A 27,273-nucleotide genomic window follows, 5' to 3' on the forward strand; every position below is an offset into this window, starting at 1 on the left:
CGGGAAGTGGTTTACACTGACATCTCGACAGATAATGGGCACATTGGCTTCGCATATGTTCATGGAGGATGTATCGAACAGTGCTTCCTGCCAGATGGCTGCAGTGTTTTCACTGCAGAGCTGGCGGCCATTTCTTATGCTCTTGAGCGCATCCAATCGTGCCCTGGCGAGTCGTTTCTTCTCTGTACTGACTCCTTGAGCAGCCTACAAGCTGTCGACCAATGCTACCCCTGCCATAATTTGGTAGCAACCATCCAGGAGTCCATCTATGCCCTGGAATGGTGCAGTCGTTCTGTGGCCTTTGTGTGGATCCCAGGCCTTGTCGGAATCCCAGGAAATGAACATACCGACAGGCTGAGCAAACAGACTACACAGAAACCACTTCTCAAGATCTCCATCCCTGTAACTGACCTGCAATCATTATTACGCCACAAGGTTTTTCAGAATGGTATAATCTCAGTACACACAACAAACTGCATGCCATTAAGGAGACTACAAATGTGTGGAAGTCCTCCATGCGGGCCTCTTGCAGGGACTCTGTGGTTCTCTGCCAGCTCTGTATTTGCCATAAGTGGCTACCTCCTCCGCTGCGAGGACCCACCTCGGTTTCGCTTTGGTTCACATATGACTATCATCCACATCTTGCTGAACTGCCCACTTTTAGTCCCTCTGCAGTGGACTTTTAACCTTCCCAGCACTCTTACCTTCGGTGTTGGGTGGCAGTGCCTCAACAGCAGATTTAATTTTACATTTTATTCGAGGGTTTTTTTTTTTATTGTAGCATCTAAGGGCGGGCATTTGGCTTTCTCTTCGCAAAAAGGGGAGACAGTCATCTTTTTCTATGTCCATAGTAAATTTGATACTAGCACTGGATAGAATTCAAATGCTCAAGAAATCGGCCATACCACAAATGTGTCATCCATGTACCTCCAGAAAACCATTGGTTTAAAGCTTGCTGAGTCCAGTGCCTTGTCCTCTCAAAGTCTTCCATGAATAAATTAGCTACCAGTGGGGAGCAGGGGCTTCCCATAGCAATGCCATCCTCTGCTCATGAAAATCACCATTAAACTGAAAATGAGATGATAAAAGCACATGTTTAAGTAGGGCCGTAAAGTGATTATCCAAATATTGGCCGATAAGAGATAAAAAGAGTCCTTTAAAGGTACCTTGGTATATAATATATCTTGGATGGTTCTGAGCGTGGTTTGGTCACAGGAACAGTAATTGTGGATCTCTCCGCAGCTTATGATACTTTGCAGAACAATATCATCTTGCATATACTACGTCAATTAACAAGTGATTATGACTTTACCAGCTTCATAGGAACTCACCTTCAGTACCATAGATTCTATGTCGAGCTACATGGCAAGAAAAGTAGATGGAAAAAATAAAAAATCAGTCTGCCCCAAAGTAACGTCCTAGCCCCTACCTTGTTTAACATCTACAGCAACGATCAGCCACAATCTCTTAACATAAAAAGCTTCATCTATGCTGGCAATCTGGCACTAATATTTCAAACCAAAGATTTCAGAACAGTAGAGAGGCATCTAACAAATAAGACTTCACACTCTCGTGCCACATTGCCAAAGAACTAACTGAAACTGAATCTGGTTAAAACTCAAGTACACAATTTTCATCTATGAAACAAAGGTGCCAACAGAAAATTTGAAGTTGTATGGGATGGCATAGAGTTGGAGCACTGTGACTTTTTCTAATTCTGACCCTTTTCCTAAACCTCTCCAGTCCTTTTCCTTCACCTCTCTTCCTTCCCCTTCAACCCTTCTGTCAGGAAGAGGAGCTGTGTGTTCTCTTGCCACTGCTTGGTGAGTAGATTTTTTTATCTATCCAATTACATTACTTTGGGCACTTGGTATGACAGCCATGATCATACACAGACAAACCATAGCCAAGTTATATGCTTGTTTACGATGTGTCCTGATGACGGGACAGTGGTCTGTGATGTTGTTATCTTGATACTTTTTGACCAAGTCCTATAAATGTTAGGCTGTTATTACCTTCTTTCAAACAGAAAAAAATTATATAGTTCCATTAGAGTAAAAAAAGTCAGCATTGTAATTCAGTGGCTACAAACGATAAAACTTACTTGCTAATATCAGATAATACACTATACTATCCGCTATAATTTGTTGACAACTGCGCCTCGGTATATTAATTCATTCGGGATATATTTGGGGTAGCCTGTCTTAAACTGCCTCGCCTTGTATATTTAACTGCTAATACAACTTCACTTTACTACTTGTTGTAATTATGTGAACATACAGAGCAGCGTCACAAAGGGAAATGTAAATGATAAATTCAGCACAACTGCCATTGTAAAATGCTGGAAAAAATTACATCAAACAGCTTAAAAGGATTTTTTTCTTAAGTTTCTTTACTGGTACAGTGTATTATTTGTAATACCTTGTTTATGTCAAGTACTTTGGAGTTTTTATGCTGCTCGTATCCAATAATGAATGTGTCTGATATTTCCCAGTCATACATCCAATTACATCTACAAGACTGGAGTTTCCTAGTACACATTCATGTCTCTACAAAAACAAATTTTTTTCTTATTGTCAGGGATATTTGAACATATGCTTGGCATATTTGGTATGCTGAATCTGAAAACGGATTTCCCCAATTGGCTCTAGTTTCTTAGATACAGGCTATTTCTGACATGTAGCATTTAATTTTTAAATTACAGTAAATCGGTTGTGAATTCCATAATTCTGTATGCCTATTCATTTCATATTTTGTGATTGCGTATGTACAAATCTACTATCTTATATGTTTACACGTTATAGAGGTGAAGGTGAGATTATGGGACGTGATAGTAATTTGAGACACCCTATTGTCTCACTCAAGGGAGTCAGTTGGTCACACTGCTACATTGAAGGTCAGGGTCCCCCACCTCTTTGTTTGTGCTCAGAGCGGCAGTTGCGCGAGGAACAAGTGTGTGACAGAATGGGATGTGTGTAATAGCTGTTAAAAGTTTTAGTTAGTGAAGAATTTCTTGTTCCTTGTATCAAGAAAAAGGTATCATTTTTAGTTGTTAAATTATTGTTAGTTAAATGTAAGTTATAGATCATATTATAATATATATTGTCTTATTAGTTCCACTTTATCATATTTATAAAAATATATTTTTGCAAATATAATTTTTATTTTATTTTATTCTTTTCATAGATAAACCTGAGCTCTTCGTGAAGAGGTTGTTTCAACTCTTCTGATGTGTTCTGCTATATTTGTGGAGAATACACTCTGCAAGAATAACGGAAGAACATTACTTTATAAAACAGGCCTATCTAGCATATTTTGGGATTAAACTGGGAGACAAAGTTAAACATTGGGCTCCTCAAAGTTTGCAAAAGCTGTGCCAAGTCTTTACGACTGTGGACTAATGGTAAATGGGTAAATGAAGGAGTTTATACTTTGGAGTGCCAATGGTGTGGCAAGAGCCAAAAAACCACCATAGTGATTGTTATTTTTGCATTGTCAATGTAAAATATTTCAATCACTACAAGAAGCATTTAGAATCAGCAAGGCGACATGTGCCATATAGCGTTGACATACCTCTACCAGTGTTCAGCACTCTGCCAAAACTGTTTCTTTCAGATGATGATGATTTGCAGGACCTGAACACTAGTAGTAGTGAATCTGAATATGAAGGAATATATCTAAAAACAAAGATGATGTGACTTACCAAACGAAAGCGCTGGCACGCCGATAGACACACAAACAAACACAAACATACACACAAAATTCTAGCTTTCGCAACCAACGATTGCTTCGTCACGAAAGAGGGAACCTTCCCTCTTTCATGACGAAGCAACCGTTGGTTGCGAAAGCTAGAATTTTGTGTGTATGTTTGTGTGTCTATCGACGTGCCAGCGCTTTCGTTTGGTAAGTCACATCATCTTTGATTTTAGATATATTTTTCCCACGTGGAATGTTTCCCTCTATTATATGAATATGAAGGAAGTTCCACAAGACATCAGCTCTTCAGTCAGGAAGAGCTTAATGATTTGATAAGAGACCTCAGTCCTTCTAAACAGTCTTCTGAACTCTTGGCATCTAGACTAAATGAGAAGAAATTCCTACAACCAGGACCTAAAATCACAGCTTACCAGACAAGAGAAGATCTGCTTCCATACTTCACTCAAGATGATGCACTTGTTTACTGCAGTGACATCCCTGGTTTACTACTAAAAGTGGGACTACCAAATTATCAACCTCAAGACCGGAGGCTTTTTATCGACTGCTCAACCAGAAGCCTAAAATGTGTGTTGCTGCATAGTGGTAACTGCTATGCATCCATTCCAATTGGCCACTCGATGAAACTTCATGAGGAATATGAAAATATACAAATGATTCTCCAGAAACTTCATTATAGTCAACACCAATAGGCTATTTGTGTTGATTTAAAAATGGTTAACGTTTTGCTTGTACAGCTAAGTCGATACACAAAATCCCCTTGCTTTATTTGCTTGTGGGACAGCACAACAAAGCATGACCACTGTGAAAAAGTTTCATGGCCATCAGAGATAGCTTAACTGTAGGAGCAGCTAATATAACTGTAGGAGCAGCTAATATCCTAAAAGAACCATTAGTTGACAGAAACAAAATCATTCTTCTACCACTTCATATCAAGCTTGGTCTAATGAAGCAATTTTTGAAAGCATTTGACAAAAATAGTGACTGTTTCAAATATATACACAAATCATTCCCTGAACTCCGTAATGAAAAATTAAAAGCTGATATATTTGATGGTCCCCAAATTGGGAAGTTTATACATGATTTGGAATTCATTAAAGTTATGCATTGCATTGAAGCATCTGCCTGGAGCAGTTCTGTCTCTGCTGTCAAGAATTTCTTTGGTTACCGCAAACGACATAATTGTGAGGAACTTGTGCAAAACGTGCTCAGAAACTTCAAAAGCTTGGGAGCTAAGATTCACTACCAGCACAGCCATCTTGATAGATTTCCAGACAGTCTTGATGACTACAGTTAGGAACAATGTGAAAGATTCCATCAAGGTTTTCAGGTGACGGAAGAATGATATCAAGATAGACAGGACAAGCATAGGATGACAGACTACTGCTGGAATCTTCAGCGTGACTGTCCTGATGATCAACACAAGAGAAAATCACACAGGTGGAGTTTTTCCATATGCTAATTGTTATATTTTTAGAAGACTGTTTTTTCCTTTCTTCTTCTATTACAAGTTGAATCAACAATGAAACTGCATTTTTGTGATCCTTTTCATATGTTTTTCTCATTTCCATTTGACTGTGTATACAATGTATCTCAATCAATATTTTGAATTTTTGTTTCTTTGTCTATCTACATATTGTATGTTACCACAATAAATAGAGCCAATCTAGCAAAACAAGTGACATATTTCAATTCAGGGCCATAAAGTTACCTTAAATTGACTGTCGATTAATTAGCAACAAAATCACTGATGACCAGCATAATTTAATGGATGGAAAATGCAATGAGAAAACTGTAAAATTACAAGAAACAATGCTTAGTCAATACTTGTTTCCCGGAAACAGAATTCTATGTACTGCCAGTACACATTTAAAAGTAGAAAAACTCTAAAACTAACTTTTGGAATTTTTTGTTCCTCCCTAAGGAAGTTAAGTTTACTGCTGTTTCTTTCTACTTGTAAATGTGTCTGCAGGACTTATAATTTCACCTGGAGGTGTGTATAATAGCTAAGCCTTTTGTCGCCTTGTATACTTCAAGCATCGTATACGTGATAACGATATGACTGTAGGAAAAAATTTCTTACATAATCTAACCCAGCACGTACATGTCACTTTCTCTTGAAGTTTCCCCAGCGGATCAAGTATTCCATTTTTTGGGAGTGCATCCAGGATATTATTAACTCTTTTACTGATATTTCGGCCGGTAACTGTTCAGCCATCCTCATGATGAGTCGCTAGCAAGATTTTTAAAGCACCTTAAACTGTGGAGAAAATGTGCAAGAATCAAAGATAATAGAAAAAAATATTACACTTCTACGAGAGAAACGAAACAAGTGCCGAGTCAGAAAATCCACGGTGCTTATAAAGTATTTGGTTGATTATTATGGATGGCATACATTGGAAAGTCAGGCAGTGACAACCTATAACAATATTACTTTGAGAGTACAGATGTGAAATGAAGGGTTTCCTTGGTTTGTCGAGCTGGAAACCCTCGCCTCAGTTGAACAGCAGGTTATCTGCCAATTGTATTTCCACAGTTTCATTCACCATTCAATCCCAGAAGGATGATGCTGTGTCCATTATCCTAAATTTCGTGTAATCTATGGAATGGCCATTGTAAATACAATGAGCAGCCTACTACAGATCAGCAAAACTGCAGTGCTTGGACATTTAAAAGAAAGCAAAGATACTGGCCACATACTCACCCTACTGGTATTCAGTGGTCAAGGAAGCTGTGGCAATACAATTATCAGACAACCTGCTCAACCGAGACTTGTGTTTCCAGCTCGATAAATCACGGAAATCCCTCATTTCACATCTACATCCTTCAGGGAAACACTGTTCTAGGTATTTGCTGCCTGACGTTCCAATATATGCCATTCATAATGATCACTCAAATACTTTGTAAGCACTGTGGATTCACTGACTCTTTGTTTTGCTCTTAGAGCCGTACAGTTTTGTCTATGACTAATTCTCTTGTTAGTGAAAGTGTTATCTTTGACGCATGAGTGTTTACTCCATAGGGCTTTAAAAATCTTGCAAGCGACTCACCTCGAGAATGGCTGAAACATTGTCAACTGAAATATCAGCACAAGAGTTAATATCCAGGATTCACTCATGAAAAATTATGGAACATGTCAGATTGTCTACTACATATAATTATTTCAATAAACTTCTGTTACTGGAGAATTTTCTGTTGGTGCGACATCAAAGTCACCACAACAAAATACCTCATAATAGTATTCTCCACCTATCACCATATATTTGACTACTACCCTGGCGCAAAAGAAACAAGATTGTTCACATTAATAAGAAACTGTTTGTCATGGCATATTAGTGTGTGACCCTCACCCTGAGACAAGTTTCAACAAACTCGATGGCAGTGGAGAATAAGCTCCTACAGGTGTTTTCCAGTGCTCCACTGAAACATGTCGTGTATGAGATTTTACACCACAGCTACAAGAATGATGCTGCAAATTTTTATACTTACCAAATATTTTGATTGTGATAATCATTTTGAACATAAGACTCGTTTGAGTCTACACTTATTGGCAGCCAGTCCTTCCACTGGTCAAACAGTTTCTGCATGGCTCTTTCCACAACACTCCTTTCACACTGCAATACTATACTGCTTAATCCAACAATCTTTTCTGCACATGAACGTACACAGTGGCAGACAACCCTTCACTGTACTGCAGCAACTGGCCTAGTAGATCATTATTGCTTAGTGTTACAGAACGGAAACAGATATTCAAAAATCCTAAAAGTGAATAAAAGAATATTATGAATGATTTTATCCACCTTTAGATGATAAAAGATTCACTTATGTTCCCATATTATGAAAAGTTTGAAGAGGTTGGCCTGATAACCGTTCCCAGGAACGTATATCCTTCAGTGTGCTACAGAAGATCCTCTGGCACCACAGCTGAATTTTTGGCAGTAGTATTCGTCTGCTGATCCATGTATACAACCTAAGGTTACATAACTGTGTTTTAAAAAGAATAAGACTAATGTAATCTGCACTAGTGAATGAAGTGTGTGAGTGAACACTGCTGCACACTATGATGCAACTATACAATCATGTCTGATATGGCAGTAAAATATTGATAATGGATTTAACATACCTTTATGAAGATACACTGCTGACGTAAAATGTTATGACCATCTGCTTACCCCTTGAGCAGGCACACCTCTATGTAACATGTGCCAACTCCAAACAACATTGTTTTGCACCATTTCGTTGTTGGTTCACAATTCCGAGCCCATACCAATTCCTTCATTATTGCTTTGCTAACACTGTGATAAACTGTGTGGTCATACATCAAAGTGAGCAGCAGTAATATACAATAAACAGGGAGCTAAGTAAGGGGGGGGGGGGGGGGGGGGGAATTATGATCCATGCAAGAAAATAACCCAGATTATGAGCTAGCTGCTTGCCGTGGGTCATTGCTGAGGGGTAACACCTGTCCGCAGCGACAGAGTGATATAATGAAAGTTTATTTCATTATTGACAAATTAAACTGTGCTTTAGTTCATATTATGTAAGTTTATTTTAGTGTTGTCCAATTAAACTAAGATTGAAATGTGATTTTGCTCATACTTGTTTACCTTGGTAACATTAATACAGCTATTATTTACAAGTGATGAAAATTGGCTTGCTCGCTCGAGGGTTAACATTCTGGTCCTCCTCTGCATGGCCTGAACTCCACTAGTCTTTGAAGGTTTCCACATACATGTGGCACAAAATGTCTACACACAGGTCACACAATAACCAAAATTATGGGCCGGTTGTCTGGGGGTACGGAATTGGTGTTCCGTATCGACACATATGTTCCATCGAGCTAAGACTGGGCGAATTTTGTGAGAAAGACATCAGCTTGCGTTCACTGCCATGCTTCTCAGACCACTATAACATGATTCTGGCCTTGTGACACGGATGATTATGCTGCTGTACGAGATCAGGTGTGCCACACATCAGGGCTGTTTACAGAGTGCTATAGCCCCATCTTCCACATTCTGTGATGAGGTGTAGACATTCAACACCGTGTTGCGTACTAGCGGTGTCAGTGACCTTCAACCACTTGCCATAGATGCTTGTTACAACAGCATGTAAAGAGTTGACCAGCTTTGTCGTTCTGAGATGCTCATTCCCATGTCTGAGAACACACAAATTGTCCTTTGTCGAAGTCACTTCTTTCTCAATTTGTGGCCTGTATTGTAGTTGGAATGATTCACTACTGTTTCTGCTCTGCTTATATATTTTGCTTACTACATAACATGCTACAGTGCCACCAGGCAGCACTTGATCTCATGGTGGGATGTGGTCACAATGTTGTGGCTCATTAGTGTACAACATTTTTATTTTTGTCGGTTTGCCCCCATCCCACTGCACCAACAGTGTATCATCAAAATTGACAAAATACACAGTCAGAACGTGAATGTGAATAAATGATAAAATAAAGTCACTGTCCCTACCACAAAAGAAAAAGAGTATAATACCACTCCACAGAAAGATTTTTAGTTACCTATAACAACAGTTTAATACAATAAAAAATGGCGAGGGACTGAATAATTGTTGCACACAATTTAGACAAGGACTTATTGTGATAAATGGATTCTGTGCCTCTTGGCTGCAACTTTGCAGAATTATGTACTGCTAACTTTTTTCTACTATTGGTATTGAAAATTGTCACCTTTTTCAACTTCCTCAACTTCTTTCCATGATAAGAATGTTACTTCCAGGCAAAAGATTAATTTCTATGGTGAAACAAAAGTTTGAATATGAATGTGAAGGAACTATTGGTATTGAAAATTGTCACCTTTTTCAACTTCCTCAACTTCTTTCCATGATAAGAATGTTACTTCCAGGCAAAAGATTAATTTCTATGGTGAAACAAAAGTATGAATATGAATGTGAAGGAATAATAAAGAAAAGTAAAAGTTGTACAATTTTTTCAAATATATTTTCACCATAAACATGTACACATAAGCTCTGACACATGCTATAAAACAAATGCAAAAGCATAGGGATGTATTACTGGAAACACGATTACTAAAAATTATTTATCAATTTATTTGCCATAATGCATAGGCTCACAATCTTGAATAGGGAACACAGTAAACTCAGATCTCTTTTTTTTTTTTTTCATTTTTGGTAATGCATGTGTTGAAATCATATTTTGGTAACACAATGACATGAAACATATCACTGTAAGACTGAATGAGTCAAAATAATTTGAGCAATTTATCTCTATCTTCTGCAGAAAATATCAATATTAAAAATATAACAATCTCAGGCTTTCACGGCATGTACCTTTCCCAGATTTGCTCAGACTGTTAGGTGACCAAAGAGGGAAACAAGAAAACAATGTAGTGAAAATCTGACCCTTAACTACCATTAATCATTCGACTAGCAATAGTTTTGCAACAGACCAAACCTGTTTCACTTAAGAAATGTGTGGATCCATTTTCAAAGTCTCTCTTATCACCGGAACACACAATACTAAATAATTGTGCATTTGGCATTACTTCACTGAATTTTGTACATAAAGCTTCCTGCAAAGCTGGTGGTATCCAAACATCTGAATAACTACAGCTGACCAATTTTACCTGTGTGCCTTTCAGTCTTTAGGGTCCAAACAAATCAGAGAAAAAGTAATGCCATGCAAAGAATAAAACATCACAATGTATATGTTTATGTAGCACAATGTATATGTGTCACAATTGACAAGAATGTTGACTCACTCAGCAACTATTACTAAGGTTTAAAAACATGTTAGTACTCATCCAATATAATAACAGTGCACTCTGGAAACAATGGCAGTATCAGTCTTGGCTACGAAACAATAGTATAGTATTTTGAATAAGATGCACACACTTTCAACATCTACAAACTACAGAACAATGCAGCCACCACAACAATGTCCATTTTCTTGAAATATTTGAAAGATGTAGCTGCCCAGTGTTCTTGGCACCATCTAAAAGCAATAGTGATAAAAATAATTTCAAAATTTGTGTTAGCAATAAACACAGCAAAACATATGAAATTATGTGACAAGTTCAAAACAAATGAATGAAAACAATGTACATAAAATCATACATAACATAAAACGATGCCAGTAGTCAAACCAAGTACACAGGCTGTCACATGAGGAATGGTCAGCACTCACGGATTTAACAGAACAGCCATTCACAGCAAAAAAGTCCAGTAAACATGGACTCCAAAATGCATACCTCCAGAACCATGAGCACTACTTCATCTTCAGTACTGTTAAACAAATCTCTTCTACTGCACGCTTCTACTGCATGCTCCTTGAGAAGTGGTAGTATGGACCAAATCAAGAAAAAAATGTCCAGTAAACATGGGCTGCGACGTGCATGCCTTAGGAGCTATGAGCCTTTGTTCATCTTTATATTTCCTGAAGAGTTCATGTATTTCTTATCTGCTCACCACACGTGAAAACAATAACAAGCAGAAAGTCTCTCTTCTACATTCACATCTACATCAGTACTTCCCAAGCCACCTTGTGGTGTGTGGCAGGGGGTACTTTGTGTACCACTGACATTTCCCCCTACTCCTGTTATAGCTGAAAACATGTTATAGTTGAAAACAGTTCGTGGGATGAATGATTGCTGGTAAGCCTCTGTGTGAGCTCGAATTTCCCTAATTTTCTTCATGGTCTTATTGTGAGATATACATAAGAAGAAGCAATATATTTGTTTATTATTCTAGGAATGTATGATCTTGGAACTTAAAACAATGAATCTCTCTGTGATGCAGAATGCCTCTCTTGCAGTGTCTGGTGCTGAAGTTGGTTGAACATCTCCATTATGCTTTTGTGCTTACTAAATGAACTTGTAACAATAAGCACTGCTCTTCTTTGGATCTTCTATATTTCCTCTATTAGTCCTATCTGGTACAAATCCCATACTCATCATCATCTTCATCATGATTTCCGTCCAGTGAGCCGAGTAGGAACTCAGTGAACGAGGATCCTGTACTGACGAGCAATATTCAAGCACTGGTTGAACGAGTGTTTTTTAAGCCACTTTCTTTGTTGATGGACTTCATTTCCTGAGGTTTCTTCCAATAAATCTCAGCTGGCATCTGCCACTTACTCATAATTAAATTTATGTGGACGATCCACTTCACATCACTCTGTACTCATACTCCTAGGCATTTTATGGAGGTAGCTACTTCTACTGAACATGTGCTCATAGCTTTTAAGCTGGTTTTACAGGACACATCTATCGTTTACAAGTCTGTACCAGTACTCAAAGCATACAAGGCTGGAACTGCCAACATTTTCATTAATCGTATTACTCGATACACCTAACATGTAAGTCTGCACCAGTGCCCCAAGCATAGATATTCAGAACCACAGGCTCATTTAAGTTAGTTGCATTGTTGAGTGTGAAAGTTAATATTTTTGTAACACTGCTATTTAATCATATAGAAACTTCTGAGGTCTTGCTTCATATTTATTACACAGTTATTGTTTATTTTGTGCAGTTATACTGAAATTACTTTATGATTATACAGAATTATGGACTAAAGTGTTCATTTTACGTCATGTTGGTATAAACAAACGATTATCTATGTTCATGTTTCACAGCGTTTTAGACATGGAGGTTGCAATTATCTACGCATCATCTGCTGTGACAGTGCTGACTTAGTTGTTAGGAGAAGAACAGAACAATGACAATAATGTCAAGAATAGGAATTGGGTTTGACCCTGGCTGGGAAGAAGGAGTGAAGACAGAGACATATGCTCCCTGTTAATGAAGTAGTTTAGACCCGAAGATGAACAATATTTAGGAACTTCATCAGAATGGATGCACCTTTTCAATCGTTCAAGATGGGATTCATGGGTTGACACAATAATGAGGGAAGCTATTTCACAATAGTGTGACCCCAAAAATGCGAAACAGCTTTTACAGCCCCCAATGGTCATGGCTGGCACAACTACTCTGACTCTTGTGGGTGTTTCCTGAACATTATCTTTCCTAGCATGCTAATATAGTACAAATGATGCAATCAAATCAAGCACTTCCGTTACTTTCACTAACTGACAAGGTATGTACACATCTCAAAAGTAAAATTATATGCACATTTACATGAAACATATAAACTCAAAATTAAACATTTACAGATGTATCTAATTGTGTGGTATAGTGTTTCTAGAAGACTATACAGACATCTTTCCTTTTTGTATGCCTCAATGAGCACACTTTTACTTTTTGGTTCCATTTTGATTTCTTCAACAACGAGCTATCATTAGATATACAACTTTTCTCAACAACAACACAAAAAAGAAAATTTTCATTTGTTTTATTGCTGTATTTATGAAACATTACTCACTGAAAAATGTACAAAATATCTTGCGCAATAGCCAAAAGAGTCCTCAAGAGTTCATGTATTTCTCCTCTGCTTACCACACGTGAAAACAATAACAAGCAGAAAGCTGGCTCGAATAACTGCATTCTACACATGAGCACCTACATCTCTTCTACTGCATATGTGGGGGGTCAACAGCAAATAGATTGGTTTATATTCCTCCCCAGTTGGAGAGATTTGTTTCACAATATTAAAGATGGTGAAGTGCTCATAGCTCTTAAGCTATACATTTTTAAAACCCATGTTTACCAGACTTTTTTGCTTTGAATGATTGTTCCTGTCAAATCCCTGAATGTTGGCTATTGTCCTGGGACACCCTCTATTTTTGACAGCAACATACAACTAAACCCTGAATCACTAACTGCTAAGAAAATTTGTGTTATAAATAATTTTTTGTTACATATGTAAATTGTACTTACAATGGATAATGTCACTGAAATTTTCTCAACTACCATGCTGGCACATTTGTTTGAAGTTCTTATTGACATCATCCGGTTTAAAAATATTAGCTCTGCCTCCAACTAAAACATGGATATCTCATTCTTTTAGTTCTGTGATCAACCAGCCAACTGAATGGCATCCACTGCTTTATTAATACTATTAACATATGATTAGACATATTGGAGAGTGTATGTGTAACTTTTTATTACTGTGGCTACATCTCTGTTGCCTTTGCTTTTTGTTTTGACAAGAATAACTACTCATACCCCAGTAGAGTGCATGCAGAATAATGTGGCCAGTAGAGGCACAGTTGGTGGGGAAACTGTGGGAAAAGCAGTAGTGATGGGGGTTGCAGACAGGTGCTTGGAACATTGTAGAGGAAATGCCAAGTGCCATTCTAAACTGAAGACTATGGTCATATTTTTGGTAAATATTCATACTTGCATGGTGACCATCCAAAAAGATTTACTATCACCTTTGCTTTGGTTAGTACCTAAAAAGAATTCCACTAAAAATAGAACAAAAGCATGAATCTGTTAACCATTTGTAGCTTTCAGAGATGTGTCATGAACTGTGAATTTTGAGTAAAAATTGTATTTTCCTTGTTGCCATGTTATAATTTGCTTCTAATGCCAAAACACAGCACAGTTTACACAATGTCACCTCACTGACATGTTGTGCAGCCACAGCCACAGATGTCAGAGAATTCTGACACAGTGGTTTATTAAGTGAAGCACTAAGGACAAGTAAGGTCGAGAGAAATCTGAAACAGTGAGTTATTAATGAAGCACTGAGGACAAGCAAGGTCAATAGCTTATGAAGAGACACATCCTTGGTATAAAAATAAATGTGTAATGTCTTCAATTCTGTTGTTCCAAAACCCACAGCACTTCTCATTTGACCAGCTGTCAATGTGGATTAAGAATTATATTCTTTCATCGAAAAAGTCTAAAGTTATTCCACTAACATGGTAGATAACGAAGTTTCATATTATAGCCATAGGGCAAAATTTGCTTGGTATCATTTGCCAAAATCTCGTTTCGATATCTCGCACTGTTTATGGAGGGGAGGAGGAAATTAGTGTTTAACGTCCCGTCGACAACGAGGTCATTAGAGACGGAGCGCAAGCTCGGGTGAGGGAAGGATGGGGAAGGAAATCGGCCGTGCCCTTTCAAAGGAACCATCCCGGCATTTGCCTGAGGCGATTTAGGGAAATCACGGAAAACCTAAATCAGGATGGCCGGAGACGGGATTGAACCGTCGTCCTCCCGAATGCGAGTCGAGTGTGCTAACCACTGTGCCACCTCGCTCGGTCGCACTGTTTATAAGATATGAGGGATGTTATGGATCCTTCATTCTTGCTTTATTGCAATCGCAAGTGAGTGAGCTACAGAAGATCAATTTTCTCAAGGTTGGTGACAAAGGAAAATTTTTATGTGGCAGTTAAATCTCATATGCTACAACATATTATGTACTACATAATATGCACCAAACACAAAATCATAGCAATCTCTATTTTTCTCTGCAAACTTTTTCACATTTTGTGCCATGACTGGCTTGAAATGGGCACTTCATATAAAACTGTAATCAACGAAAAATGAAATTTTTTTACCAAATAGTTTCTGTAAAACAATTTGAGAAAGACCTCAGGGCATGCGCCTCGTTTCTGTCATCACAGCTGGCCAAAAGCTAGCAAACAATGTTCTAAACAAATGGATGAACTAACCCAGCATTTTGAATGAAAACTGGTCACTGCACACCAGTCACCATACCCTGCGCAGACTCTGCCCATAATCAATACGTCAGGGGTCAACAACCCCTCCCCCCCCACCCTCTCTCTTTCTCCCCATTAAGTCTAAATGGCTACTTATAATGCACTGTTGATAGGTGCACTGTCAGATGAAATCTAGATCTGTAATGCATTAAAGAAGACCAATGACATTACAACCAATGCTGACCTCCTTTCTGTCCTGAATTACGAGGGCAGTTCAATAAGTAATGCAACACATTTTTTTTCTCGGCCAATTTTGGTTGAAAAAACCGGAAATTTCTTGTGGAATATTTTCAAACATTCCCGCTTCGTCTCGTATAGTTTCGTTGACTTCCGACAGGTGGCAGCGCTGTACGGAGCTGTTAAAATGGCGTCTGTAACGGATGTGCGTTGCAAACAATGGGCAGTGATCGAGTTTCTTTTGGCGGAAAACCAGGGCATCTCAGATATTCATAGGCGCTTGCAGAATGTCTACGGTGATCTGGCAGTGGACAAAAGCACGGTGAGTCGTTGGGCAAAGCGTGTGTCATCATCGCCGCAAGATCAAGCAAGACTGTCTGATCTCCCGCGTGCGGGCCGGCCGTGCACAGCTGTGACTCCTGCAATGGCGGAGCGTGCGAACACACTCGTTCGAGATGATCGACGGATCACCATCAAACAACTCAGTGCTCAACTTGACATCTCTGTTGGTAGTGCTGTCACAATTGTTCACCAGTTGGGATATTCAAAGGTTTGTTCCCGCTGGGTCCCTCATTGTCTAACCGAACACCATAAAGAGCAAAGGAGAACCATCTGTGCGGAATTGCTTGCTTGTCATGTGGCTGAGGGTGACAATTTCTTTTCAAAGATTGTTACAGGCGATGAAACATGGGTTCATCACTTCGAACCTGAAACAAAACGGCAATCAATGGAGTGGCGCCACAACCACTCCCCTACCAAGAAAAAGTTTAAAGCCATACCCTCAGCTGGTAAAGTCATGGTTACAGTCTTCTGGGACACTGAAGGGGTTATTCTGTTCGATGTCCTTCCCCATGGTCAAACGATCAACTCTGAAGTGTATTGTGCTACTCTTCAGAAATTGAAGAAACAACTTCAGCGTGTTCGTAGGCACAAAAATCTGAACGAACTTCTCCTTCTTCATGACAACGCAAGACCTCATACAAGTCTTCGCACCCGAGAGGAGCTCACAAAACTTCAGTAGACTGTTCTTCCTCATGCACCCTACAGCCCCGATCTCGCACCGTCGGATTTCCATATGTTTGGCCCAATGTAGGACGCAATCCGTGGGAGGCACTACGCGGATGATGAAGAAGTTATTGATGCAGTACGACGTTGGCTCCGACATCGACCAGTGGAATGGTACGGTGCAGGCATACAGGCCCTCATTTCAAGGTGGCGTAAGGCCGTAGCATTGAATGGAGATTACGTTGAAAAATAGTTTTGTGTAGCTAAAAGATTGGGGAATAACCTGGTGTATTTCAATGCTGAATAAAACAACCCCTGTTTCAGAAAAAAAATGTGTTGCATTACTTATTGAACTGCCCTCGTACATCATGGTCATGGAACACAAACATTCCCATGGAATCGAACATGATGAACTGGTTGTGTTATGTGTGCAAATAGTGTCTAGGAACACATTTATAAAAAAGCTAATAGCAACTCAAATATCTATCATATCTGTCATATAAATCGAAATAACAAGCATGACTTTTCCTGTCATGTTCATGCTCTGACTGTCCATTTAGCATGTCAGTGGGATGGGAAATCAGTTGCCTTTCAAAAACCTTGTCTGTGATGCTTTTCTCATAAACTAATAATTATTTTCTTCATTTACTACTAGGTGATAATGTGAAGTAATTCTAACACTGAGAAAACTCTATGCTACCCTTAAAAATGAAGTTGTAGCTTTTACATGTTAAGCTTAGATAAAAAAAAAAAAAGTATTGTGACTGAAGGCAGAATATTACTAGTAAAAATATCCCTAGGAACATTAATATTTGACTTTTGAATTTTGAGCAAGAAATATGCTTCACACCAGCACCTAAATGAAAATTTCCCAAATCTCACCAAGCTGCCACACCGTAACTGTAATTATACCCACCTTTTCAGTCAAGACCCACATCGTCTCCAGAGGAGGAAGGTGGTGGGGGTGGTGTGGGACCGGCACCTGGAGGGAATCCTGCCCCGGGGAAAGGCATGCCTCCCATCCCTCCGAGGCCTGCACCTGAAAACTTGGCTGTCAGTTTCTCCATGGCAGCCACAACCTTTGGATTGTTCTGGTACTTAACCATGTTGGCAGGATTGGTTGAGATATCACGGAAAGCTGCTGCTAACTCAGGATCCTGAAAAGATAAGAAAGGATTTAACAAATATAATAATCAGCAAAGAACCTCAAACAACACAGATTATTGCATCAAGTGCTTCTGATGTGTTGTTTTGTTGTCTTATTAAATGAATAAGTGATTTGTACAATTTTTCAGTCAACTAAAAATGATTTGTTTTCATCAAAGAAGTTTTAAGTGTGATATCTTGGAGTTGCTGTGCATCAGTGAGTCCTATGTTGAGACAATATAATCCATTTAACCATAAATTAGCCATGGCATTTGGTCAGAAGATCAGTTTAGATTGCCAATTTTCCACCTCATGACCTTTGTGAGACCTCTAGAGCTTTGGCTGCTGATAAATGATTGTGTGGTGCCATTTTTTTTTTTTTTATTTGTAAATTTCACAGATGTTAAAGAGTGTAGGGTGACTGGATAATGCATCCTGCATCTCCACATGATGAGGGTACTTCATATTCCACTGCCACCTCTCCCCTTTTCTGTTCCAAATGCTAATGGTGCATGAGAAGAACAACTACTGGTAGGTCAACTAAAAATGATTTGTTTTCATCAAAGAAGTTTTAAGTGTGATATCTTGGAGTTGCTGTGCATCAGTGAGTCCTATGTTGAGACAATATAATCCATTTAACCATAAATTAGCCATGGCATTTGGTCAGAAGATCAGTTTAGATTGCCAATTTTCCACCTCATGACCTTTGTGAGACCTCTAGAGCTTTGGCTGCTGATAAATGATTATGTGGTGCCATTTTTTTTTTATTTGTAAATTTCACAGATGTTAAAGAGTGTAGGGTGACTGGATAATGCATCCTGCATCTCCACATGATGAGGGTACTTCATATTCCACTGCCACCTCTCCCCTTTTCTGTTCCAAATGCTAATGGTGCATGAGAAGAACAACTACTGGTAGGTTTCTGTATGCATTCAAACACCTAGAACTTTACTTTTACAGTATTTTCAAGAAACATATGTACAAGGAAGCAGTATGCTGGTTGACTGTTGCAGAACATATGCTCTTGGCAGTGTAACAGTAAACCATACTGTGATTCACAATGACTCTCTTGCAGCATCTCTCACTGGAATTGAATGAGCATCTACATGATGCTTTTAACATTATTAAATGATCCCATGACGAAATCTTTTGCTATTTTTGGTATCTTCTCTATTTTCTCCATCCTACCTGGGAAGGGGCCTAGACTGAGGAGTAATACGGGGTGTTCAAAAAGTCTCTCCGCAGTGCCGTACGATTGTTAGCCGCGCGTGCCGTATGCCGCAGTGAATATACCTAAATGAAACTCAGTGAAATATAAGTTTTTAATTTATCGAACATTCATTTTTACTGAGATAAATGAAACGGTGGAATGTTGGGAGAGTCCACTTGAAGGAAAGTAACCCAGGCAGGCAAACAATCATAAGGCAAGCGCGGCTAACAATCGTACGGCACTGCGGAGAGACTTTTAGAACACCCTGTACTCAAAATACTCAAGTAAGGGTTGTAGTACTGTTTTGCACAATCTGTTTTGCATGAGGTCAATAATATTTCCTGAGAATTGTCTAATTAATCTCCGCCTAGCATCTGCCTTCTCTATGATTAATTTTATGTGGTAATTTCAGTTTCAGTAGCTCCATATACATACTGAGATATTTATTGGATGTGACTGTTTTCGGCCGGCCAGGGTGGCCGAGTGGTTCTAGGCGCTACAGTCTGGAACAGCGCGACCACTACGGTCGCAGGTTCGAATCCTGCCTCGGGCATGGATGTGTGTGATGTTATTAGGTTAGTTAAGTTTAAGTAGTTCTAAGTTCTAGGGGACTGATGACCTTAGAAGTTAAGTCCTATAGTGCTCAGAGCCATTTGACTGTTTTCAGAGATCATTTGGCAAATGGATAATCAAACAATGATGAGATTTTCCATCTGTTAGGTGCAGTGCATTACATTTGTTTCTCATAAGGGTCAAAACGCGCGCGCGCGCGCACACACACACACACACACACACACACACACACACACACACACAAAAAACAATCCATGAATATCTTGGATTCAATGCTAGGAACAATAACTACAAAAATTAAGGGACAGTATATGGAAACTTCATTCGGGCTTTGATGCTATTACATTCTCCTTCTCATTTGGTTATTTGGATATCCATTTTCTGTCTCCACTTTCATGTCGAATGTCCCAATGTTTCATTCTCTCCTTACATATGCATCCTGACCCCTCTAATTATACCCCAACCAAATTCATACACTGAATGAATTACCTAAGGAAAAGTGTGCCTGGTAGCCTGGAGAAATTTTAGATCAGAATAACAGAAATTATCTATAAAACTACTGTCCAATATCTTTGACATGCATCAGTTTCACAATCTTAAAACATACCCTGACCTCAAATGAGATGAGAATCATAAACAGAATGACCTCCTCCCTACAGACCAGCATGGATTCCAAAAACATCAGTCATATGAAACCAAGCACTCACTTTTCTCACACAACATCCACAAAACAAGGCAGTCAGACAGATGTAGTATCTCTTGGCTTCCAAAAACATTTGCCTCAGCAACAAATCATTGCTTATTAATGTAACTATGGTCATATATCAAACAAAACGTGTGACTGGAACTGACAACTTCCTAAGTGGACAGCCATCTGCAGGAGCAGAAGTAAAGTTAAGTGTGCCCTAGGAAAAAGTGTTGGACCCCTGATGTTCACACTGTCTATTAATGACCTGGCAAACAATATTAATGATAACCTTGAACTTGATGCAGTTATTTGTAATGAAGTACTATCTGAAAAAGCTACACAAATATCAAGTCAAATCTTGAAAATATTTGAAAGTACTGCAAACAATGGCAAGTTGCCCTAGATGTACAGAAAAATGAAACTGTATACTTCACAAAATAAAAGAACTTCGTATCCATGGCTACAAAATCAGTGATTCACGAATGGAATTGGTTCAACATGTACAAACAAATGTGTTAACAATTTGAGGGGATATGAAATGGAACGAAAATGTAGGTTCAATTGTAGGTAAAGCAGGCCACAACTGTTAGTTCACTGGTAGGATACCAGGAAAATGCAATCAGTGTACAAGTGAGAGTGCTTACAAAACTCTTGTGCGAATCATCCTACAATATCAGTGAAGTGTATGGGACCTTTACCAAATAGGACTAGTGGGTGATACTGAACAATTACAAAGAAGATCACCATGACTGGTCACAGATTTGTTTGAGTCACAGGAGAGCATCGTCAAAATGCCGAATAAACAAGCAGTATGTGAGGGATCCAGGAATATACTACAGCCTCTTTCATATCTCTCATGAAGAAACCCAAAGACAAGATTAGTCCAACCAGTAAATGTGAAATATCCTCTACTATTCACTTCATAGTGAGGTTATGAAAAGGATAGATTGCTACGCACCATACAGTGCAAATGTTGAGTCGCAAATAGACACAACAAAGACTGTCAAACAAGTAAGCTTTGGCTAAAGGGCCTCCTTCTGAATTAGACAACATAATCATGCAAACACAATTCACATGCACATGACCACTGTCCCTGGCTGCCTTGACTATATGGTGAGTAGCAATCTATCCTCTTTACAATTTTGTAATTATTCCATCCTGAATTTTTCACTGTTTGATTCTCTACACAGAAGTTCACAGAGTACTGATGTAGATGAAGATTTATGTAGTCTACCGTGTCATTATATTTGCTTAAAATTACTTATTGCTTGAAACTTTATGTGGCATAACTTATTTCCTCCAACCAGAGCTCTGTCAATGCCACACGCCAACTGTTCACCACTGTCATCATTTGCTGTGTGGAGTAGTGCAATGTACAGCCCATGTGTATACCACTTTGTTCATTTATGTTGCTGTTTCTGGTAGATTTTTGTGTCTGTTGAAGTAAGAGGTTAAAAAGACAGACCCAAGATACAGAATAAGAAACAAAACAAAAAGCCTGAACAAAGAATTTTGCTTAAAGAACAACTGTGTCAATTCAATTCATGTGAAATGAACAGGAACTTTGAGAGGAAAATCAGTAACCTCTCTAAATTTCCAGTGCTGTGATTGGTGTAATCTGAATCACTCAGTGTCATACTAATGTGGAAAAATACAAGAAGGAATTAAGAGAAAAACAATTTCTTGATTGTAACAGGAAAAAAGATTAATGTTCAAAAGTGCATAATAGCACTGTATCCTTCTGCAAAAGGACCAATTCAATGTCGTATAAACAGTTATCATCACAGAAACATGGAGGTCTACGGAAATTTAACCGAGAGAACAAGATACTAACATAGCCATTTCTCATATAGCTGATCTGGTGTACCTTAGACAAAATGCAAGAACGACAGTCTTTAAAAAAGTCTCAAAATTTGTCATTTTCATTCTCATGTAAAAATGTAAAAAATCAGGACTGTAGTTAACTGCTGTTGCCAACTGATATTTATTAAACATTGAAATTCAATTTTGTCTTTTACAATGATATAGAATTTGTTAGTTGGCCACAAGAAACTTGAATGCCTGATCCCAGCAGTGTAGATACACTGAAGAATTTAGTGCAAAAGCAACTTTACAAATCAGCAGAGTGTGCAGACACTGTCAAATATCTGCTGTTGTGCTGAAGGCAGTTTGTCTTCTGTGTTAAATGTACAATCCAGATGGCTATCTTTCTTCTACAAAAGGAATAGAATAAAACAATTTTTTCCTGTGCTCTGCATGATGCCAATAAATAATGTAACTGATAGCTATGTTCTGATTTTCAACACAACACAGTAAAATAATGAAATAAGAAGAAATAAAACATACAGTATTTGAAAATCATGTCATCAGAAACTAATGCCAAAATTGGCAAAATATAGCACCAAAATTTGCAGAAAATAACAAAAAATGATAAAGGAAATAACATCAAAATTGGCAATAATAACACCTTAACTCTGCATAAAATAGAATGATATTTTTCTTTCCCTGCCTATGCATAGAAATCATCTTAGTTTGCATAAGCCTTCTACCATAAGAAGTGAATCAGGACTTTTTCACTGCTGCAAGTTGTTCTCAAGAATCTCCATTTCAAATAAAAATTATTTCAAGTTTTTACCAGATGTAAAAGAACTTAATTTTGAGGACATAGTTTGAATTTTATTTAATACACAGCATATTTCATGGTTGTTCTCGGATAGAGACACAAGAAGTTAGATTAATTTTCCAACCACCACAGCAAAGATTATTCATCTATCTGCAGCAGCTGCCGTTGGTTGCTGACACCAGTTTTCTCGAACAGCTGCTTAATTTGAGGTTACAGCCGGGTTAGTTCGAGGCATATTCAGAAAGTAAGTGTACTGTGACCATAATGGGCTGTGGTTTTTTTCCCCCACAGTTTGCAACAATGAGTGACCAGAGCGAGCATCGCAGGAACAGAATAGTATGTAAACTCATGTTGTAGTGTTCAGTTGCATAAAGATGTCAGTAAGAAATCCCATCAAATGTGACCCACATGCTGTGAAGTGTTCCCCAATCACAGAAGAAATAACAGTTATTGAATCCTTTTACAATTCAAAAAGGTTTATGGTGAAGGTGTTATGAACAGAAAAAGTGCTTGTAACTGGTGTAGGGAGTTTAGTAAAGGCAGAACAAATGTTCATGACAAACAGAGGAGTGAAAGATCTTCCATTTTGGCTAACAAGCTGGTGCAAAAAACCAAGGAAACTGTTCCTAAGGACCAACAATCGACAGTGGATAAAATTTCTGTGATGTTTCCACAACTCTCCAGAACTCTCTTGTCTGAGACATTCACAGAAATGCTGGGAGACCAGAAAGTGTGCCCTTGATGGGTCCCAAACAGCCGACACAGCAGTACAAGAAACATCAGGTCATTAGGGGAGGCGAACATCTTGGTCAACTTAAAATGGAAGGTGAGGATTTTCTGAGCTATACTGTAACAGGAGATGAAACTTGGGTGGCACATCACACACCTCAGACAAAAAGAAAAACGTCATAGTGACACCACTTCCTCAACTACAAAAAAAAAAATTCAAAACCACAATTATGGGGGGGACAATCATTGCCTCAGTATTCTGGGATTGAAAAGACATCATTTTGCTTGAATTTCTGCCTCAGAGGGAGACCATCATTGCACAACAATATTGTGAGACCCTAAGAAAACTTAAAAGGAGCATTAAAAAAAGGAGAGGAAAGCTGACAAGACAGTGTGGTTTTTACATGACAACGCTCGTCCTGACAAGGCCTTAGCCACCGAGGCACTCTTGGACTCATTTGGTTGGAATGTTTTGAACCACACACTATATTCCCCTGTTTTGGCACCTTCAGATTAAAGAAGCTTGTGCCACGGCTAACCACATGCAGGTGGTGATTTGTGGAAAAATATTCAACAAGTGTATCAATAATATTCTGTAATTTTTTAAATACAGTTTTTCTAAAAAGATATAACAATATAGTGCACTTACATTATGAAAATGCCTTTTTATGAGTATCTTTTAGATTAATTATCACAGAATATGTCATCTGCCATTTTGTTCTCTCACAGACAGCAGATGTGGTTATGCTGTAGCCATGTGATAAATACTATACAATAAATTATTTCAATCAAAGTATAGCAGTATCTTAAAACAGTGCATTATGATTCTGCTCAAGCTTTCCCTGATGCAGAATAACAGAAAACTACAAACTTCATCTTGGCTCTTTATTTGAAACAAACACCTAGAAATAATAAAGCCATGTTCTATTTGTTCTTATATATAGGGGTAATGCAGGAGTAGCTCTAATAATGAATAAAAAAAATAGGAGCATGGGTCAGCTACGACGAACAGCATAGTGAACGCATTATTGTAACCAAGATAGACACGAAGCCCACACCTACCACAGCAGTACAAGTTCATATGCCAACTAGCTCCGCAGATGACGAAGAGATTGAAAAAATATATGATGAGATAAAAGAAATTATTCAGATAGTGAAGGGAGATGAAAATTTAGTAGTCATGGAGGACTGGAATTTGACAGTAGGAAAAGAAAGAGAATGAAAAGTAGTAGGTGAATATGGAATGGGGATAAGGAATGAAAGAGGATGCCACCTGTTAGAATTTTGCACAGAGTATAACAGTTCATAGCTAACACTTGGTTTAAGAATCATGAAAGAAGAGGCCTGGAGACACTGGAAGATTTCACATAGATTATATAATGGTACAACAGAGATTTTGGAACCAGGTTTTAAATTGTAAGACATTTCCAGGGGCAGATGTGGACTCTGAGCACACTCTACTAGTTATGAAATGTAGAGTAAAACTGAAGAAACTGCAAAGAGGTGGGAATGTAAGAAGATGGGACTTGGATAAACTGAAAGAACCAGAGGGTGTAGAAAGTTTCAGCGAGAGCATTAGGGAATGATTGACAGGAGCAGTGGAAAGAAATACGGTAGAAGAAGAATTGGTAGCTTTGCAAAATGAAATGGTGAAGGCAGCAGAGGATCAATTAGGTAAAACGCCAAGGACTAGTAGAAACCCTTGGCTAACGGAAGAGAGATTGAATTTAATTGATGAAAGGAGAAAATATTAAAATGCAGTAAATGAATCAGGCAAAAAGGAATACAAACGCCTCAAAGATGAGATCGACAGGAAGTGCAAAATGGCTAAGCACATAGAGGCATATATCACTAGGAGTAAGATAGATACTGCCTACAGGACCTTTGGAGAAAAGAGAACCACTTGTATGAATATCAAGAGATCAGATGGAAAACCAGTTCTAAGGAAAGAAGTGAAAGCAGAAAGGTGGAAGAAGTATATAGAGGGTCTATACAAGGGCGATGTACTTGATGGCAATGTTATGGAAATGGAAGAGGGAGTAAGTGAAGATGAAATGGGAGATATGATACTGCGTGAAGAGTTTGACAGATCACTGAAAGACCTAAGTAAAAACAAGGCCCCATGAGTAGACAACATTCCATTAGAACTACTGATAGCCTTGGGAGAGCTAGCTATGACAAAACTCTACCACCTGGTGAGCAAGAAGTATGAGACAGGCGAAATACCCTCAGACATCAAGAAGAATATAATAATTCCAATCCCAAAGAAAGCAGGTGTCGACAGGTGCGAAAATTACCGAACTATCAATTTAATAAGTCACAGCTGCAAAATACTTACACGAATTCTTTACAGACGAATGGAAAAACTGGCAGAGGCCAACCTCGGGGATGATCAGTTTGGAGTCCTTACGTTTCTAGCATTTGTAGACTTACAGAAAGCCTTTGACAAGGTTGAATGGAATACTCTTTCAAATTCTGAAGATGGAAGGGGTCCAATACTGGGAGTGAAAGGCAATTTACAATTTGTACAAGAACCAGATGGCAGTTATAAGAATCGAGGGGCATGAAAGGGAAGCAACAGTTGGGAAGGGGATGAGACAGGGTTGTAGCCTATCCCCGATGTTATTCAATCTGTATATTGAGCAAGCAGTAAAGGAAACAAAAGAAAAATTTGGAGTAGGAAACGAAATCCATACAGAAGAAATAAAATCTTTGAGGTTTGCTGATGACATTATAATTCCGTCAGAGACATCAAAGGACCTGAAGAGCAGTTGAACAGAATGGACAGTGTCTTGAAAGGCAGATATAAGATGAACATCAACAAAAGCAAAATGAGGATAATGGAATGTAGTCTAATTAAACCAGGTGATGCTAAAGGAATTCGATTAGGAAATGAGACACTTAAAGTAGTAGACGAGTTCTGCTATTTGGGGAACAAAATAACTGATCATGGTCGAAGTAGAGAGGATATAAAATGTAGACTAGAAATGGCAAAAAAAAAAAAAGCGTTTCTGAAGAAGAGAAATCTGCTAACATCAAGTATATATTTAAGTGTCAGGAAGTCTTTTCTAAAAGTATTTGTATGGAGTGTAGCCAAGTATGGAAGTGAAACGTGGACAACAACTAGTTTAGATACGAATAGAATAGAAGTTTTCGAAATGTGGTGCTACAGAAGAATGCTGAACATTAGATGGGTAGATCACATAACTAATGAAGTGGTACTAAATAGAACAACTTGACTACAAGAAGGTATTGGTTAGTAGGACACAGTCTGCGGCATCAAGGGATCACCAATTTAGTGATGGAGGGAAGTGTGGAGGGTAAAAATCGTAGTGAGAGACCAAGCGATGAATACACTAAGCAGATTCAGAAGAATGTAGGTTGCAGTAGTTACTCAGAGATGAAGAAGCTTGCACAGAATAGAGTAGCAGGGAGAGCTGCATCAAACCAGTCTCTAGACTGAAGACCACAACAACAACATATTAACACCACCATATGGTAGTTCGGGTTACACACAATCCCACTGTTCAAGAACTACAATAATGAAACATGTTTCTTCTGTCACATTTTGAAAGTAAATATCAACTTGTCATTCTGTAATTTTCCAATCTTTAAGATAAACTTGTCTTCTGATAAGATTGTACCTTCTGGACATAACCTTCTTGTCACAACAAACAACATATACCAACTTCAGGGTCAGGGAATGGGTTTAAACACAACCTGGGATGCAATGGACTTGTCTGTTTTCACAAACTCATTGATTAAGCAATAGGAGACACTGAAGTTCCTACCACTAA

The 27,273-nt window shown here is 38.5% G+C and overlaps 1 protein-coding gene across 1 annotated transcript in view; it reads right to left on the minus strand.

Moving 5' to 3' along the window:
* Positions 1-9,843: 9,843 nt before the first annotated feature.
* LOC126095212 (putative protein FAM10A4) overlaps positions 9,844-27,273 on the minus strand; it is a 198,260-nt gene continuing 180,830 nt past the window's right edge. The window contains exons 6-7 of the mRNA XM_049909949.1: positions 17,424-17,664; positions 9,844-10,690 (exon numbers count right to left, since the gene is read on the minus strand). Of these exons, the coding sequence (XP_049765906.1) occupies positions 17,428-17,664 (237 nt within the window). The 3' untranslated portion in view covers positions 9,844-10,690; positions 17,424-17,427. The remainder of the gene's footprint in view (positions 10,691-17,423; positions 17,665-27,273) is intronic.

The sequence above is a fragment of the Schistocerca cancellata genome, chromosome 8 (assembly GCF_023864275.1).
Source record: "Schistocerca cancellata isolate TAMUIC-IGC-003103 chromosome 8, iqSchCanc2.1, whole genome shotgun sequence".
Classification (NCBI taxonomy): Eukaryota; Metazoa; Arthropoda; class Insecta; order Orthoptera; family Acrididae; genus Schistocerca; species Schistocerca cancellata.